This window comes from Pelecanus crispus, chromosome 7, assembly GCF_030463565.1.
Source record: "Pelecanus crispus isolate bPelCri1 chromosome 7, bPelCri1.pri, whole genome shotgun sequence".
Classification (NCBI taxonomy): domain Eukaryota; kingdom Metazoa; phylum Chordata; class Aves; order Pelecaniformes; family Pelecanidae; genus Pelecanus; species Pelecanus crispus.
The window spans coordinates 22,698,902-22,716,316 of NC_134649.1; the positions used below are offsets into that span (position 1 = coordinate 22,698,902).

The 17,415-nt window shown below is 56.8% G+C and overlaps 2 protein-coding genes across 6 annotated transcripts; both read right to left on the bottom strand.

The window, feature by feature from the left end:
- Positions 1-705: 705 nt before the first annotated feature.
- CPLX3 (complexin 3) lies at positions 706-2,933 on the bottom strand. The gene is made up of 3 exons (XM_009488961.1): positions 2,773-2,933; positions 2,339-2,426; positions 706-930 (listed from the first exon to the last, which is right to left on the bottom strand). The coding sequence occupies exons 1-3, from the start codon at positions 2,931-2,933 to the stop codon at positions 706-708; spliced, it is 474 nt and encodes a 157-aa protein (XP_009487236.1).
- Positions 2,934-12,511: 9,578 nt separating this feature from the next.
- CSK (C-terminal Src kinase) lies at positions 12,512-17,131 on the bottom strand. Of its 5 annotated transcripts, XM_075713953.1 has the most exons (13): positions 17,117-17,131; positions 16,628-16,741; positions 15,891-16,003; positions 14,942-15,161; positions 14,365-14,458; positions 14,224-14,289; positions 13,987-14,086; positions 13,746-13,836; positions 13,403-13,476; positions 13,191-13,290; positions 13,095-13,148; positions 12,784-12,870; positions 12,512-12,694 (listed from the first exon to the last, which is right to left on the bottom strand). In XM_075713953.1, the coding sequence occupies exons 1-13, from the start codon at positions 17,129-17,131 to the stop codon at positions 12,512-12,514; spliced, it is 1,311 nt and encodes a 436-aa protein (XP_075570068.1). The 5 variants fall into 5 exon arrangements, with proteins under 5 accessions (XP_075570068.1, XP_075570069.1, XP_075570067.1 ...); XM_075713954.1 differs by having other exon boundaries at positions 13,095-13,290; positions 14,942-15,145; positions 15,974-16,003; XM_075713952.1 differs by having other exon boundaries at positions 13,095-13,290; positions 14,368-14,458.
- Between the last annotated feature and the right edge of the window lie 284 nt (positions 17,132-17,415).

Genomic DNA, 17,415 nt, shown 5'->3' on the forward strand with positions numbered 1-17,415 from the left:
TCTCTCACATTAACTCAGGCTTCAGCCCTCTGGTCCTCAACATCCCCCTTCCCGCTGGGCTAAATGGGATCATATAGCAGGTCCTTCCTGGCTGACTCCTTTCAGAGGGGCCCTCAAGGGCAAAGTGGTTGGTATTTCTTGCACAGACGGGATGTTATTTCTCATGTGATGGGTATGGGATGCAGGGGGTGGGGAGGGGGGGCAGGCATTTTGCATTGTGACTCGTCCTTGCAAAGCAAATTGGAGCTTCCCTGTCATTTCTAGGAGGCTCGGTTGAAATGTGCAGGCAGAGACACGGCGTATGGCCACCGCTCTGCTGGAAAGCCGTTGCCTTCCCATGCTGACATGGTTCAATAACACTCCAAGGTCACTCAGGGCTTTCCTTCCCTGCAACCACCCCAGCTCTTGCTAAAGACACCCACTGCCACGGGCACAGGAGGAGGCATTGGGGTATGGGGGGGGATATGCTGGCTCTTTGCTCTAACCTCAGACCGGAGAACAAAACAAAGACCACACGACAGGGACATCAGGGTCAGGGACTTGAGGCTTCACACAGCTCAGAAGGAGGACCCGACTCACACAAGGCAAGGGTGACAACATCAGTGGGGTCCCCACTGCAGGCAACAGCCACTGCCAGACCCTTCTCTGCGTCCCCTCCCTTCTCCCCCACCGTCACGTTGACGGGGAGGGGGGGGTTCAGCCGGGTCACATCACAGAGCATTTCTCAGCCGATTGCTTCAGGTCCTCTAGTGTGGCCGAAGCTTTATCTTTCAAGGAATCAAGGTCCAGGTTCTGGATGTTGCTGAGCTGGCCAATAACCGAGTTCTTCTCTTCCTCCTCCTCGTTGTCCTGCTCGATCATCTTGGCCAGCTCTTTGGGCAGCTCCACGTCACCTCCCACCAGCTGGATCTGGTTGTCATCCGTTTCGTTCTGCAATGGGCCAGGAGAAGGTCAGGCGTGGGATGCTGCAGGTGGGAAGGGGGGCTCCTGGAGGCACTAAAGGCATGTGCAAGGTTCACAGCGGTGTCTGCATGGGCTTTGGGCTTTCTTCCCATTTTAAGGTCCATGGGGGTTGGTTGGGACTCACAGTCATCCTCGTGCTGAGGGTAGGATGGTGCCCATGAGCTCCATCACTGCTGACCCAGACAGGACATGTCTGAGCAGAGCCTGGGCACACACCACGGACACAGCAAGAGCTGAGATGATAACCCGAGTGTGCCAGCATCAGTATAAATTGGATTTCAGCTCACATTGGAGTGGCTGGGGAGGTTTAGGCACCCAATTAAGCTACATGTATGCTTAACAACTGCGCCCATCAGAGATCAGGGTCAGCACTGCGCTTGAGAGCCACAGGGAGACTTTGCAAGAGGCAGCCCGGCTGCCAAGTGGGTTCAGTAACGAGCAGAAGAAACTTGTCGAAAGATTAGAAGGGACATCTCAAGCATAAGAAAGCAGCAAAAGGATGGGGCGGGGGGAGGGCAGATCTGAGCAAATCCCCATTTCCCCTGGAGAAAAAAATCTCCATCACTTCATTTTCTGCCTTTTCTAGCTTTTGGCAGGGGGAAAAGAAATTCTCCAGCTGTTTATTTCCTGGGAATAAAAGGGGTATGAGAAGCAGTGGGGTGTGCATCCAGGCTGGCTGAACAATATCAAACAATCTGAACAATATCACTTGGCTTAGCTGACCTTTCTGAATTAAAATTAGCCCAACTCCAATTTAGAGTATTCACCACTGAGAGACTCTTGCTGAACAAAGGGTGGGTTTGGGGGGGAGAAGAGCTTGTGGCAAGTCCAAGAATGGCTGAATTATCCCTTGATTAAATTGTTTCTAGTGAATCATTCATTGGGCAGAAATTCCAAAATAGGAGTTTAGCTGGGAAACCTTTGCCAAATAATCCAGGGAGAGGAGCTGGCTAATCCAGCTGGGAAGGTGTAACTCCAGCTCCGCTCCCATCTACAGGGCTGGGAGTCTGGGGGGTAGGTGGCTTTCCCTGGTCCATCTGGCTTTAGGGGATATAACAGAGGAAAAGGGGGATCAAGCAAGGCAGAGGGTGTGTGTCGGGGGTCCGACTGCTTGGGGCTGGTGGCTTGCAATGCTCAGGGGTGACAGGAAGGGGCCAAGATTTGGGTGGAAGGATGCTTTTTAGGGGAACTGATTTGCACTTGGGCTTTGTAGCTTAAAAACTCACCCAGCAAAGAGGGTCCAGTGCCCCTTCCCCTCCCTGCAGTGCAGGGGTGTTGTCTGTCCCCCCGTGGCCCCATCTGCCAAACCCCCCATGAGGGCTGTGATGGGGCTTGGCTCCCTGTGTGCCCCCCTCCATGCCCGGCACGGCCGTACCTTGGGGAGCCTGTACTTGTCTCGGAAGTGGGACCTGAACGTGGCCCTCTCCGCCTTGCGCTGGGCAAACTGGGCATCTCTCTCCATCCTGCGAACCACACAGCGCAGTTACCGGCAGCTGCTGCCCCCAGTCCCCGGGTCTGAGCATCTCCATTCCCCCCCCAAGCCGGGTACCCCCCATCTCCTCTGCAAAGTCCCAGTTCCCCACAATTTCCTCCCCCCTGCGCAGCCTGAAAGGAGAAAACAATCCCATCTCCTGGGCGAGGAAGCGGATTAAAGGATTAGGGGGTTCATTAAACTCCCTCATGGCCCTGCCTCCCCCAGCACTGTCTCCCCCCATACACAGGGTGGGGGGCTGCAGAGGGAGCACCCCAACCCCTGCCAGGACCTTGGGGGTCCATCCCGCCCCGGTACCCCGTGCCGGTCGCACTCACTTCTCCTCTACCAGCTGCCGCTGATATTCCTCGTACTCCTCACGGGTCATGCCCTGTGCCTCGGCTGGAGACTTCTCGCTCTCGCTCTTCTCCTCGCCGCCCAGGCCACCCGTCAGGTTCTTCAGCTGCCCCCCCACCATGCTCTTCACCATGAATGCCATGGTCGCGGTCCCGGGCGGCTGGGGAGCCCGGGTGCCGGGGGAGCACGGGTGCCGGGGAGCCGGGGTGTGGAGCTACCACAGAGCTGGGGTGCTGGGAGAGCCGGGGTTAATGGGGAGATGGGGTTCTGGGGTACCGAGGAGCAGGGAAGATGGGGATACTGAGTTATGGGGGAGCCCGGGGTACCGGGCTAAGAGTGAGCCAGAGTGCCAGGGAGCCGAGGTGTACTCGGTGCCGGGGTGCCAGGAGTAGGGAGTTACCGGGAAGCCGGGGTGCTGCGGGAGCGAGTTCCTGGGGAGCCGGAGTACCGGGTTATCGAGGAGCCGGGGTCAGCGGAGCCGAGTTCCTGGGATGCCGGAGTACCGAGTCCCCGGGGAGCTGGGATGCTGTGGAGGTGAGTTCCCGGGATGCCGGAGTACCGAGTTCCCGGGACGCTGTGCAGCCGAGTTCCCGGGAGCCGGGGTGTGGGGGCTGCCGGGGCTCAGCGGGGCCGCGCCGCCCCGCCGCCCATGGCGGAGCCGGGCTGGCCGGGGAGCGGAGCCGGAGCGGCGCGGAGCGGCCGGCGCTGCAGCACCGGGACGCGGACAGCTCCGGTGTGTGCGCGGCGGGCGGCGGCACCGCCCCGCGCCCGGCCCCCGCCGCCCCCCGCCGCCCCCCGCCGCCCCCCGCCGCCCGGCAGAGAGGCGGAGCCGCCGCCGACCCATCCCGCTGCGGGGGCACGGAGGGACCCGCGGCCCCCCCGGGGGAAACTTCGGCGGGGAAGGAGCCCCCGCTGCCCCCAGCCCCGCAGGCAGCGGCTCCCGGCGGCAGCCCGCGCTACCGGCCCCGGGGCACCGGGGATGGACGAAGCCATGGTGGGGGCTGCCGTAGGCCCTGCCTGACCCTCCCGGACTCCGTGCCCTCGTCTCCTCCTGTTCGGGGACAGCTAGCGACGATGCCCGGCTGCCTTATCCCGTCGAGGGGCCGCGGTGGAGCAAACCCCCAGAAACATCTTTTTTTTTCCCACCCTATTCCCCATCCTTTGGGCACGGCTGGAGGAAAAGCCGGGATTTAGCGCTCTGTAAAAGCCGTATGTACCATACACGACTCACAACTGTTGTTTGCTTGTAGATCTAAGGGCTGGTGTGCCCAAAAGCTTGTTTCTCTCTTTCCTAGTGGTATTAATGATATTAATTAATTCTAATAAAAGCTGCTATCAGTCCCCACAAGTGCTGCCTCACTGATGTACCAGAGCTGGCCCAGGGCCACACGCATTCATCGGTCACCTAAATCAGGAGGCTGAGGACAGAGCAGGCATTGATTTCGTTGTGTAATTCCCTCGGCCCCTCCAGCTCTCCTGGCTCCCATCCTACCCCCACTCCCACTCCCACTCCTGCTATTTCCTTTGACTGCAGCCGTATCGCGGGCCTTGGGGAGTGAGCAATTAATGGCATCAGAAACGCACCTCCCTTCCAGATGGCCAGCCTGGCTTTAACATGCATTTCTCCCTTTTTTCTTCTCCGCTCATGAAAAATGAGTGCGGATCCAAACCCCAATCCCAGCTTGCGGGAAATCATTTCATTTCTGAAATTTAAAGACAATCTCCGCAGATTAAAATGATGGAACAGCTGTGAAGCAGTAGAGTAAAGTGAAAGAGGGAGGGGGAATTGGCCCATCTTCTCCCTTCCTCCCTTGCCCAAGGTAGCGCCAGGCAAAAATTTGTCTTAAAAGGAAAATTTTTTAAAAATCATGTTTTTTTCTTGGATGATAATCTGGTCAGCAGTTAGGCAGTGACTGCTGATGTTATGGATCAGAGCCCACTTTTGGAAGTGATACAAGGGGATTCGTCCTGGTGAAGGCTCTCTGGGGCTACGGCTAAATCCCAGCGGAGCAGAGCTCCTTGAATGATGTCAGTGGTTCCCCTGCATTCATCTGAATGTGCAAATTGCCTTTCCACACAGCCATGAGGCTGAGGGAGACCCATCCAAGACACTGCTTGGCATTACTCAGAATCACCCACAGCATTTCACCACCACTCAGATGCCCCTGTGGCTGCTGCCCGCCCTGAGTCAATGCTGAGCTGGCTGCTCATGACTCCCACCAACTGTTTGCAGAGATGATTTTCACTTTTCACACTCATCTGCAGACCCCCTAAGCATTTTCACATGGACAGCCCATGGAAAATGAATTTTAACCCACAGTGAGCTTTCACAGCCTGCTTAGAAATAGGCTGAGAGCCCCAGGCACTCTCCAGACCTCCCATTGCCAACAGTATGTTCAAGTTTTGGTTGTCAGTCAGAGAAGGACTGGATGAAAAGAAGGGCAGAGAGGAGGAAAAGCATCCCTGCTTGTGTCCAACACCGCTTTGCCCTTGGATGCTGGTCAGGTTTGAACTTTGGGTTGGTTCAGAGCAGACTTCTGATGTGGCTGGTCCTAGGAGCTTTGCTCAGTCCAGATTTCTATCTAAGCATTCACTAACAGTAAGAGACTTGAAGTCAGGACCGATTTTTTCCAGCTGGGTTGGATGGGTCAGCTACCATGTAGCCTCCCTGTCTGAGAAACTAAGAGAAAACAGCTCTTGATGAGCAGAAAGACTTGGCCAAAGCAGCTAGGTGAAAATTAGCACACGATTAGCAGCAGCAGGGACTCAGTCACTCATGGCAGGGATGCTCACTAACCAGGAGGTGGATGTGCCCCATGGAGGGGGACCATGAGGTTGTTCTTTTCAGCCTCTTGCAGCCCAGGGTGGTTGGGGAACTGCTTTTATAGGGATGGAGCAAAAGGCAAAGGAAAGGACCTCCAGCAAGGTCTCACCACTGCTGTCAGCTCTCCCATCCCTTTGGCTCTTCGGGCCATGCTCTTTCCAGGGAGGCTAGTGTCCCATCTGGAGATGACAGAGAGAGGGAACTCAGAGGGTGCAGAGGTCTGGTGATCAAGCCCACAGTGATGCTTCCAGGTGGTTGATTTCCCATTTGCTTTTCTTTGGGCAGCTGAACTGTTCCTTATCCCTGAAATATATTCAAGTAAGAATGACTCATCCTTCCTCCCAGGACTCTAACCTGCAGTAATGAGATGTAAATCCTTGCATGACCTATTATATTAGCTTATGCTATATCACACATCTCCGTGGATTAGACAGGAGGGAGATGAAACGTCTCCCAGTAACAGCCAGCCTCAGACAAGCTGGTGGAAATTAAGAGGATCCTTTCTCAGCATTGACACCTGATTTGAATAGGATGCAAGCAGCTCTGTTCCCTTTGCCATGGTGAGAGGGATCATTTCGACTCATCTTTTCACGTAATGGGAGAACTGGCTCCAAAGCCACACCTGGAAGCTCTCCCCTCAACCAAGGTTTCATAGGATGCTCCAGAGATCCCTGAAGGGGACCAGAAATGGCCAGGATTTCCTGGAGTGGCTGGTTCTTGAAGTTACCCCACAGATTGTACAGGGTGACCTCAAGGTCTGTGACCTTGACTTGCAATGCAATAACAATAAGGCCATCGAAGGACAGCGACCTGATCTCTGTCAGCCTGAAATCCAGGGGAACACAAAGGTTTAAACCTTTGAAGACCCTGAGTAGGTGAGTTAATCCTGGAAGGATGCGTGTGTGCGCTGGAGATGCGACAGGGGAGGAAATGAGAAGGCGTTTCTAAATAAAGCAGGCAGCCTCTCTGCTGGGAGAAGTCACGCTTGCACTTGGCGGTTGATTGTCACTTCTTGTGATGGGGACAGGCACTGCAAACACAGGGACCTCCATGCTCAGCCGTGACCCTGGGTGCACAGGAGCAGAGTCACCTCTGCTCTTCCCACCTGGGATGCTCCAACAGGATGGGGACAGGGATACCCTGCTGTGCCCATTGCTGCCACGCAGCTGGGGCAGCTGTCTGCTCCAGGCATGGGGATAAGGCACAGTGACATCCATCTCGTGACGATGGCATCTGGAACAGGCCCAGGAGCTGAGCATCCCCTGGGCAGGGAGCTGCTGCCAGCGGTGGGGTGGCTCTTGCCTTGGGGACAGTGGGGGACATCTGCCCCCTTTATTTGAGGTCTCCACTAGCCAAAAAGCAATAGAGCAGCCACTGATTAAACCTCAGTACCAATTAATCTCTGCTGAAACATCTTTTTTTTCCACAGAGCAGCAAATGAAAGTATGTTGTGTATCCTCACTGGCACAATCAGCTTCTCTGTGTAAACCACTTAGCTGTAAGAAGGTAACTATTACTCTGGGACAGTTATTAAGAAAATGCTGAGGGGCTGAAGCACTGGGATCTGGGGGGGAAATGTAGAGGAACCTGGGGTGGGGCAGCCTGGCTGGAGTGTCCCAGAGCTGTTATGGACCAACGCAAGCTTCAGCTGCCATAAGTTCAAGAGAAAATGTCCTGTGGTCTTGAGCTGCAGCACTCCTTCAAAGGGCAGTGAGTTCTCTTCTGCCCAGCACTCATTGGGGTAAAAGTGCCACCATGTCATTAATATAGGGAATAAAGAAAGTTTAGGGCAAGGTTGTTGTTAATTATCAAATAAAATTATTTCTTTCCATGTCACTTGTATGTCATTAAATAGTTAAAAGCGTCTGGAGTTTGTCTTGGCTAAGGAAGATGAAATGTGACACAGCGGTCAGCTTTGTATGGAAGTGAAATCAAAGCTGCCTTTTCGTGACCTAGGGAAGCCATTTCAATGTAAAGCCTTCCTACTCCTGTAGAATCAAGCCTTTAAGTTCCAAAAATGTCATCATCGTCTAAGGACAAAGAAATCCCACAGAGGGGGAGTTATTACTGTTCTTATTTGATACTAAGCCTTAATTATACTTTGGGAGGGCTATATATCACATAGGCTCCATGTCACATGTTGCATCATGTAATGAATTTTAATTTTTTTAAATAACTTGTGTTTAATTGCATCCCGAGCTCTCATGAACTTGTGTGTCTGCTGAGCATCCCTCAGTGGGGATTTCACTGCCAGTGCTTGTGGCAACGCAGGCTGAGCGTGAGGAGGAAGATGTTGCAAGGTCTTTTAAAGAGTCATGCCCATCTCTTCTCTTTCCCAGTATATAACAACTAAATTGTTTTATATTGCTAGTATTATTTAAATAATGAATACCCTATACTGTTCCATGCAGTGTATCTCCCTTAAACCTCTGTTATGGGTATGCACATGTATATACACACATGTATGTGCACTACAAATTATTTTGTTCAGATTCCCACAAGCTGAAGACCATCAGAGCCCTCGCCGCCCAGGTAGGTTTAGTGCCAGCCCACAGAAAGGATCAGGCCCTCCCTGTTTGTTTCTAGGCAGGAGGAGGTGTGACAGCCAGGTACCCTGGCAAAGCCGGCATGGCTGGCTGGCCGTCCCCCTCCTCACCCTAGGGTGGCCTGGCAGAGCATCCTCTGGGAGACCCCAAATGGCACCTGGGAAGGGAAGCTGAGAGTGGGGATGCTGCTGAGGTGTCCCCCCACTTTCCTCTGAACCTCTTTGTCTCATCACTGCGCCTGGCTGAGCATGGGGCTGCCCAGACTCGGAATTTGGATTTTTGAGGGGTTTGGGATGGGTCGGATGGGAATGGTCCTGCCAGAGCTGTGTGGAGGGGGACATACAGCCTTTTCCCCAAAGGATGGGGGGAGGTTGGGGATGCCATGGGTGCATTATCAGAAGAGGAGGGTAACCAAGCAGGGGAGCAGGTTGCACAGAGCAGGGGTGGTTATAGTCCCTGCCAGCAAACGTGCTGGGAGGAGAGATGCTGTTAGGGGTGAGGAAGAAGAGGGAGGTGACGGGGGTGAGGGAGGGCTTCCATGGCAAAGTCTTCACCCAAGCAGTGACACAAATATACACGGACAGACACACAGAGCATGTAAACAGGCACATGGGGAGACCATGTGCTGCTTCGCTACCGGTGGTGGAGAGCAAGCCTGGAGCAAAGGCACACACCAGCTGAAACACACACACAGCCACACACACACACAGTTTTCCCATGGGGGATCTTTCCAGCCTTGCCTTCATTTCCTGGAGTGCTCAGAAGGAAAAGCCAGAGCATGGAGCTGGAGAGGTGAACGACACCAAACAGTGATGGGAATGGCTTTTACATCACGCTAAAAATAGTCCTCGTGATAAAGTCAATCACAGAGGGGGAGGAGGTGCAGGCAGTGCACAGATGCTGGTGAGGTCTGCCAGAGGTTTGGAAGCCTGCACATGAAGGATGGAGCAGAAGGAGCCTCATTGGGCCATAACTGGAGCTGGTAATTTGCTCCAAGCAGCGCTGAGGGAATTAAGCAGTCGGCAGTTTGGGAGGGGGCCTGCCTGGGCACATTACACCCCCTCCTCTTGTGATGGATGGTTTGCAACCCTGGGAAATGGGAAGCAGCAAGCAATTGCTGCAGCTGGAATTGCGCTGGGAACAGATGGGTGCTCTGGTTTCCTTTGAAGTGAGTCTCAGTTTTTATTTGTTTAGAAGAGGAAGGCTCTCCGCATCGCTGGGGCTCTTAGGGTAAGGGGGAGAAGGCAGGCAGGGGCTGGGGCATGGGGAAAGCGCTCAGGAAGAGCCAAAGCCAAAGGTAAGAGCCCCGATGGCAAAGGGAGAGGATACCTGTGGGGAGCAGAGGGCAGCAGGGCAGGGACAGGCTGCACCGAGAGGGAGCCAGAGCTCGCGCTGGAAGAGCTGCTCTGGCCAGGGTGACCCCCATGAGTCCATGTGGGGTGGGGGGGGGGCAGGTGGAGGAGCCGGCAAGGTGATGGGTAAGGAAAGAAAAACAAAGCACGTGTGATTTCAGAGATCATCCTTTCACCTCCTGCAGCTTCTGCATACCATGTCAGCACCAGTCCCCAGTGCTCCCAGCCCGGCTGGTCCCTGGCAGCAGATACTCTGGGCCAGCTGGGGATGCTGAGCTCCACTCCGAGCTAGGATCCTGACCAGCGGTGCAGAGAGGAGAGGCACAAGGGCTGCCAGAACTGGAGGCTGAATTTCCAGGAGCTTTTTAAACCAGGAACTCCCTGCGTCTCTCTATCCTCCTTGCACACCATGTGGCAAAGGCATAGGGAGAGACAGGGTCCATTTATGCCATGGCATGGGCACCCCGGTCTTTGGCAGCGCTGGCCTCACAGGCAGCAGAAAAAGCTCCCTGCCTGCTGTTGCCGATGATGATTCACGCTGCAGACTTGAGGCAGGATGGGAGCTGACACAACTGGGTCCAGTGCCTATCTCCTGTCGCCGACACGAGGAGGAGGGGGACATGTAGCCACAGTAACCCCTGGGTGTCACACAGGAGCCGGCAGCCTGTCCCCTCTTCCCATGCAAGCAGCCGGGGGCAGAGCTGGTGCACAGCCTGCTGATGGGTTCACAGCTGATGGAAACAGCCCCAAAATCCCTGGGGAGAAATCACCTAGTGGGATATAGGCTGTCCTTGATGTGCATCACCAGGCAGCAGCCCAAAGTAGGGGAGACCCAGAGACTGGAGTCAGGAGCAAACAGCCCTCTATGGGGGAAACTGAGGCATGGACACTGGCAGCAGGAGGTGCTTGGCAGGGTTAAGCTCCCCTCTTTGCAGTGAAGGGTGGGATTTCTTACAGCAGTCCTCTCTCGGCATCCTCCAACTGCATCCCAGAGGACACTGAGGATGTCAGTACAGCACCAAACACCCCCAAACCCCCACTCCTGCCCATGCGACCAGGCACAGTCCCAGAGATCAGCAGCACGGTGCCATTTAGAGGAAAACCAAAGGTCTAAGTGAGTTTCGGGTTAGGTTTTCTCCCCTTTTTTTGATGGCTGGCAGGGGTCCATTGGCCAGCAGTAACCCAGGGCAAGGGGACCAGAGGGGATGTGATGGGGAACTGGACCAAACCTCCTCCCTGCTCACTGATGTCTGCCTTGACATGAAGGTGCCGGGCATTTCTCGCCATTTCAAAAGCCATGCTTCTTGCAGGCTTTGCCTGTAAATGACTTTAATCTTCCTAAGCCCAAAAGGTAAAGCTGCTTGCTTATATATGGCTGGGGCCTAACAGAGCACTAGGAGGAACAGGGGGGATGTGGACAACAGGAGAGGGGAGAAATGAAACCCTGCGGTTGACCAAGCCCCATCACATCCCTGTCCCATCTCACCCAGGCACCCCGAGCTCTCAGGGGAAGGGTGTCAGGAGCACTCGACTTCTGTAGCTACTGCCATCTTCCCTCTGCGCCAGAGGGCTCTTGAAGGCTCTGTCACTCCATCCTCCATCCCACCTAGACCCGAGCTGTGCCTGCTGCCCCAGCACTCCCTATTTTTTCCTTCAACCCCCTCCCCAAGAGGAGTCTTGCTCCCAGTCCTGGCCCCAAACAGACCAAGAGCTCCCAACTCCAGTTTGCGAACCAGGCAGCCAGTAAAGCCGGCACCCCACTCATCGTTTAACACTGAATAATCCTCCCTCGGACAAAGGGAACTATTTTAAACCTGCTGAGCCCTGCATGCCAGGTGCCACCTCCACCCAACACCCTTCAAGAGAGCAGGGACTCCGTGGGGACACCTCCTTTGGGGTCAGGGGTCCAGGACATGGTGGGGGTCCCCGTCTTTAGCCCCTTGGCTGAGTCAAGCAGGGCAGGCAACAAGGTCCACAAGGTCCAGGGATCAGCCCCAAAATGCATCCCCAGATCTTCCCCTGCCTTGTCCAAGGGTGGAAGATAAAGCCTGGCTTATTGCCATCACTTGGCAGCTTCATCACTGTCACAACCTCACCAGTTCTCGTGGGTGTGATGGAGCCAAGTGATGCCCAGGCTGCTCACCCCAGCTATGTGGGGACCCTGGGCAGAGATGGGGGGACCATCCCCACCTTGTACTCTGCCAGGGGATCCCAGGACAGCCAGGGTGCTGTGTCCCTGCCCCAGGGCTGCATCCCATGGGAGCAGAGACAGAGGGGAGGTGAGGCGGGATGTGCCGCGTCCATATGGAATGGTTTTTTATTACAGTTTTAATCTCACAGTTGGTAGCATTACATGAGAATAAAGCACTGGACAGGACTGGAAAAAAAGGCCTCTGGAGACAGCATGCAAACATTGCAACGAGTTTAAAGCAAAACAACCCAAAAAAAAGCGTCTTGCGGGGACGCGGCTGTGCTCTCCCGACTGGGCGGCGAGTCCAGCGTCTCCCCTTTAACCATCACTTCTGTCGTTGGGGTTTCCTTTTCGTGTGTCCATTTCATTGGCTTATTTATTTTATTATTATTCTTCTTTTATTAACCTTTTTTTTTTCTTCTTTTAATTACATTAAAAAATAAGATTCGTACTTTAGTAAAACACCCAGTGCTCAGCTGGGCCCTGCTTGAAATAATAAACAACCAAAAAAACAACAAAAAACCCCCAAAACTGAGAAAACAAAAAAAAACCCCAAACCATCCCAAAATCCAAAAAAAAGAGCCTGGGAGACAAAAAAAACCCCTAAAACCTGACCAAAAAAAAAAAAAAAAAAAAAAAGAGTGATTTGGAAGTTTGGAAGCGACTGGGAGAATTGGGGGGGAACACCCCCGGGGCTCCCTTCTGGCCGCTCCTGGTGCCGGGGCTGGGCAGGGCGGCTGCCCACACCCCGGCCCCCCCCCCCCCGCGTGGGTCCCCTCTGGCTGCCGGGGTGGGTGAGCCCCCCCCTCACAGGTAGAGCTCCTTCTCTTTGATATGCACTAGCTGTTCGCGGAGCTGGTGGAAGGACGGTCGGTGGCCAGGGTCCAGGGTCCAGCACTTCTTCATCACCTCGTAGACGACGGCAGGACAGCCATCGGGAGCATCCATCTTATAGCCCTTCTCCACACGGGGTACCACGTCCTTCAGGGGCTGGGGGTACAGGGGATGGATTTCAGATGCAGGGGCGTGGGGTCCCCCCAAAAACCAGCCCTGAGGGGAGGGGGATGGTCCTCACTTACGATTCTCGGATAAGGCACTCGCCCGAAGGAGTAGATTTCCCAGAGGAGGATCCCGAAGCTCCACACGTCCGACTTGGTGGAGAATTTCTGGGTGGGGGCAGGGGGAAAAAGAGAGGCCCTGTGAGTGGGCTCAGGCACAGATGGGGGGCAACAGATCTTCTCCACCCTCAGGGTGTGAGGGGGTCAGACAGCAGGAACTGGGGCTCAAGCAGCATCTCTGCGTGGAAAATTTGGGGCAGCCTGGGATGTGCCCCCTTCCTCCAGCCTCCACCATGTCCCTGCAGCCCAGGACCCCTCCTCCGCTCACCCACCTTTTCTCTAAGTGCTTCTGGCGCCGTCCACTTCACAGGCAACTTCCCTGTGTCCTGCGTGGAGGAGGCTTCTTTGGTCAGCCCAAAATCGCTGACCTTCGCGATGTTGTCCTCTGAGACCAGGACGTTCCTCGCCGCCAGGTCTCGGTGGACAAAGTTGTTGGCTTCCAGGTACTCCATGGCTTCACAGACATCTCTGGTTGGGGTGGGAGGGAGAAGGGGGTTAGTGAGGTGGCCCCAAAATGCCAGTGGGTGCAGGTCAGGGTGGTGGGCATGGCCAACCCTTGGTGCCTTGCTGTCATACTTACAAGGAGAACTTCAGTAGGCAGTCTGCACCGAGGACCGACCGACCGCGCGACCGCAGGTAGTCTACTAGGCTGCCCTGGAGGGATGGAGAGAAATGGTGCCACCAGGGTCAGCATCCCACCTGTCACCCCCTCCCACGTGGGGCAGGACCCAGGGATGATGGCCCTCCCTCGGCGCCAGCGATGCCACCTCCAAACACCACGGTGGCCCCAGGGAGATGTCACCCAAGCTGGGATGACCCAGCTGGGTCTGCCGGGGTGAAGCCCTGGGACCCTTGGAGGATGCCAGGGAGGGGGGGCAAAGGGGGCAGAGCAGGAGGGCAGGTGCCCAGGGTGGGGGTCTCACCTTGGCCATGTACTCGGTGACGATGTAAAGGCCGCTCTTCTCCTCCACGATCACCCCCAGGAGCTGCACCAGGTTGCTGTGTCGGAGCTGCCTGCGTGGTGCAGGAGGGCTCAGGGCAGGGTTTTGGGGAGAAGGGGGGGGCTCCCACAGTCCCTGCAGGGCATGGGGGACCACCCGCCTCTGCTCGTACGGACAGAGGTGCCCCCTCCCTTGTGTTGTCCCCGCCCCCAGTAACACTCACGTCATCACAGACGCCTCTGCCAGAAAGGCTTGCGCTGTGGCATCGTTTTTAATGCACTTCACGGCGACTTTGTTCCCTCGGTAATCCCCCAGCATCACGTCTGTGGGCCAGGAGAGACGGGCACGGGAGGCACTGGGAAGCATCCCAGCCTCCCGGGGCCTCACCATCACCCTGGGGGGGCTGCAGAGGAGCCCCCCGCCCTTAGGGCCACCGCGGCATTGGGGACACGGGGCTCACCTCCGAATTCCCCTTTGCCAATGATCTGCAGCAACTTGAGGTCCTTCATGTTGAGGGCCCAGCCGCCTGCGTGGGGGAGAAGGGAGAGTGAGGGGGTGCTGGGGGGTCCCCAGGAGCCGGGGAAGAGGCACGGCCACTCACTGCGGGAGAACTCGTCCTGCGCTGCCACCGTCCCCTCCATGACCTTCGGTTTGATGAGGCGGGTGCAGAGCCCGTCTGCGTCCGTGGTGTAATGCTGGGGGGGAGATGCGGGTGAGAGGCAGACCTGCCGCGGGGGTGTCACGGCCACGGGTGACAGGCAGTGGTGCGTGGGTGACACCCTGGGGTGGGGGGGTCCCCGCCAAGGCGATGCCGGGCTCTGGGACCCCAGCAGGTGGCAGCACGAGGCCACGGATGGCACCAGCGGGGGCTCGGAGGGGAGGGGACTAGGGGGGTGTCCCTGTCCCTCCTCCGGTCCCTCTGTCCCTTGCATATCCACATCCTGCCTTGCCCATCCAGCCACACCCCCCCATCCTGCCCCCGCGCCCCGCCTTGCCCCACGGGTCTGTCCCCAGCAGCCCCAACCCACAGGGTCGGCATAGAAGGTCCCACCATCACCTAGGCTCCAGACCTGCAGCACCACAAGCTCTGACCCCTATGTGTCCCCCAATGTCAAACCTATGGTCCCCAGGCTGGGGACAGGAGCGGTGGCAGCTCCCATTGGCAGCTGAGACCTCACCTCCACCAGCTGCATGAGGTTTTCGAAGTAGACCTCCTCATCGATGCTCAGCTTGCTGGAGGAGTAAATGATGCGGTAGTGCTCCACCTTCCCCTCGCAGCTGACGCACAGTGTGTAGTCCCCGGGGTAGTTGGTGCTCTCCCGCACCAGGAAAAGCCCCGTCTCGGGTGGGTACAGCAGCCGCTCCGCCTGCTCCCGCGTGATCTTCCCGTGAAACCACCTGCAACAGGGCACGTAGGGCAGGTCAAGGACCAGGGACGCACTGGCTGGACCCCCATGGGGCTGTGTTTGGAGGGGATGGGGATGTGGAGCAGCCTTCATCCCTGCCTGCACGGGGCCAGCTTGCTTGTGCTCCTCCTTGCTGCCCTCATCCACCCCATGACACAGCTCCTTCCATGGCATCCTGCTCCCCTCCTCCTGGTCCCCAACTGGGGACTCAGCCCCTCCGCACATTCTTGGGCGCTTCCTCCCCACAGCAGCCCCAGCTCCTCCAGGCTGGGAGTCACTGCTGGCTCTGGGATGCAGCAGGGACATCACAACCTGGGATCCATCCACCTATCATCTATCTATCTGCCTGCCTATCTCCTAGCCCTCCCATACAGAGCCCATTCCAACCCCCCTTCTTCCTCCCAGCAGCATTGACAACCTCAACTTTGGGTAAAAGACCCATTTTGAAATGCAATCCAACCATCCGTCATCTTCCCAGCTCTGCAGGCAGCTCCAAAGGTGCTCAGAGCTTTCCTCAGCAGCAGCAGGTCCCAAATCAATGCTGCTGGGAAAGCCCAAGCCCCTGCCCCTTCTGCCTTTCAACCTCGCTAAGCCCTGCAAGGGATGTTGCTTCTGTTGGGACATGGGGTCAACCGGGTCTTTGGTCTGACACAGTGGGGATACTCCAGACCAAGCCGGCTCCCCCCACATTCACCTCGGCAGAGCCCCAGCGGATACTCACGGCATGAGGCTGAGTTTGATCCCAGCTTTCACTCCTTCCCGCTTCTGCACGTAGTTAGCAGGGATGATGCCCTCCCGGCCCACCTTGTTCTTTGCCTTGTACCAATTGGGATCCTGCAGGGACAGCAGAGATGTCATGATGAGCCTGTGGCCCCCAGAGATAGCAGCATCCCACCAAAGGAGCCCACGGGGGTGTCAGCGCTGCCCCTCCTTTCCCAGCCAGCTGCCTGCATGGCCCCAAGCACCCCAGCCCCCCCTGCCTGGCTGCAGGCAGGATGGGGTGGGCAGGGGACAGCCGCAAAGGTTGGGGTCGGTGCTGGGGCCAGCAAACCCCGATGCTGGTGGCCCTGCAGAGGTCACTGCAATCCCCCTCCCAAGCTGCTGGGTACCCCGGAGACCCCCAACCCATGGCCTCTCTCTTTTTCTCCCCTGGTGCAGAGCACAGCATTGCTCCCCAGTTGCGAGCCTCTCCCCTCCCTCCTCCACCTCCTGGGAGGCACTCGAGAGGCTTACATTTCAGAGAAACCTTAACTAACAAGGCCGTGAGTTAATTAACCAACTGCATGGCCCGATTCCTGCCCTGCTGGCTCTGCGGGACTTCCAGTGGGACCAGGGGATCCCACTGGCACGACAAACACCGTGTCGCAGGAAGCAGGGATGCTCCCGGCATCCCGTGGAAATCCCGGGAGGGGGGAGGCAGCAGCAGCCTGGGGGGCCACGGGGAGGCGATGGCCTTACCTTGGTGACAGCAACAATGGTAAGGACGTCTCCTTTGCTGAAGGGCAGGTCCTGCTCGGCGGTACCGTGGAAGTTGTATTTGGCAATACATTCTGTACCGGATGGCCAAACGGCCTGGCCGGGGAGAGGGGGACGCTGTCAGAGCCAGGGTAGGCATGTCTCCACCCCTGCTCCCCCGCTCCCCGGGGACCCCCTGCCGCCTCAGGCATGGGGGCTCCCGTCCTTCTGATGCGGGTTTCACTTAAACCAGAAGCATTTTTGGGGATTTGGGGCAGCCCTGGAAGCTCAGATGACGTTTTTCAGCTGGGATGGGGACAGGGACGGAGGGGACACACAAAACCGCAGGTCCCTGTGGTGCTAGGCAGGGGCATGGGGGGATGGGGCCAAGTGTCCCCATGTCCCTCCTCAGCCCTGGGGCCATCTCTGAAGCAAATGGAGAGGCTAGAGAGCCTGCTCCATCCCTGCCTCTCCTCCCCACCCGGGGCTTACCTGCATCCCTGACATCTTCTCAGGAGATTGGGGGGCGCGAATCTCACGGCGGGGACACGTCACTTGGTACCATGAGACCTGCAAGGGGAAAGGACAACTGAGAACCAGGCACGGTGGGGAGGGCTGTGTAAGGATGATGCACAGGGAGCAGCCCCCTGGCAAAGGACGCTCCCCAGGCTACGTGAGCATCTCTTCTACCACAAAGAGGAGCAGGTCTCGTCTGAGGCACTGCTTCCAAAACGTCCCCAAACTGATGCAAAAACCCATCTGCAGGAGCTCCGGGTCTGCTCAGCCCCGCT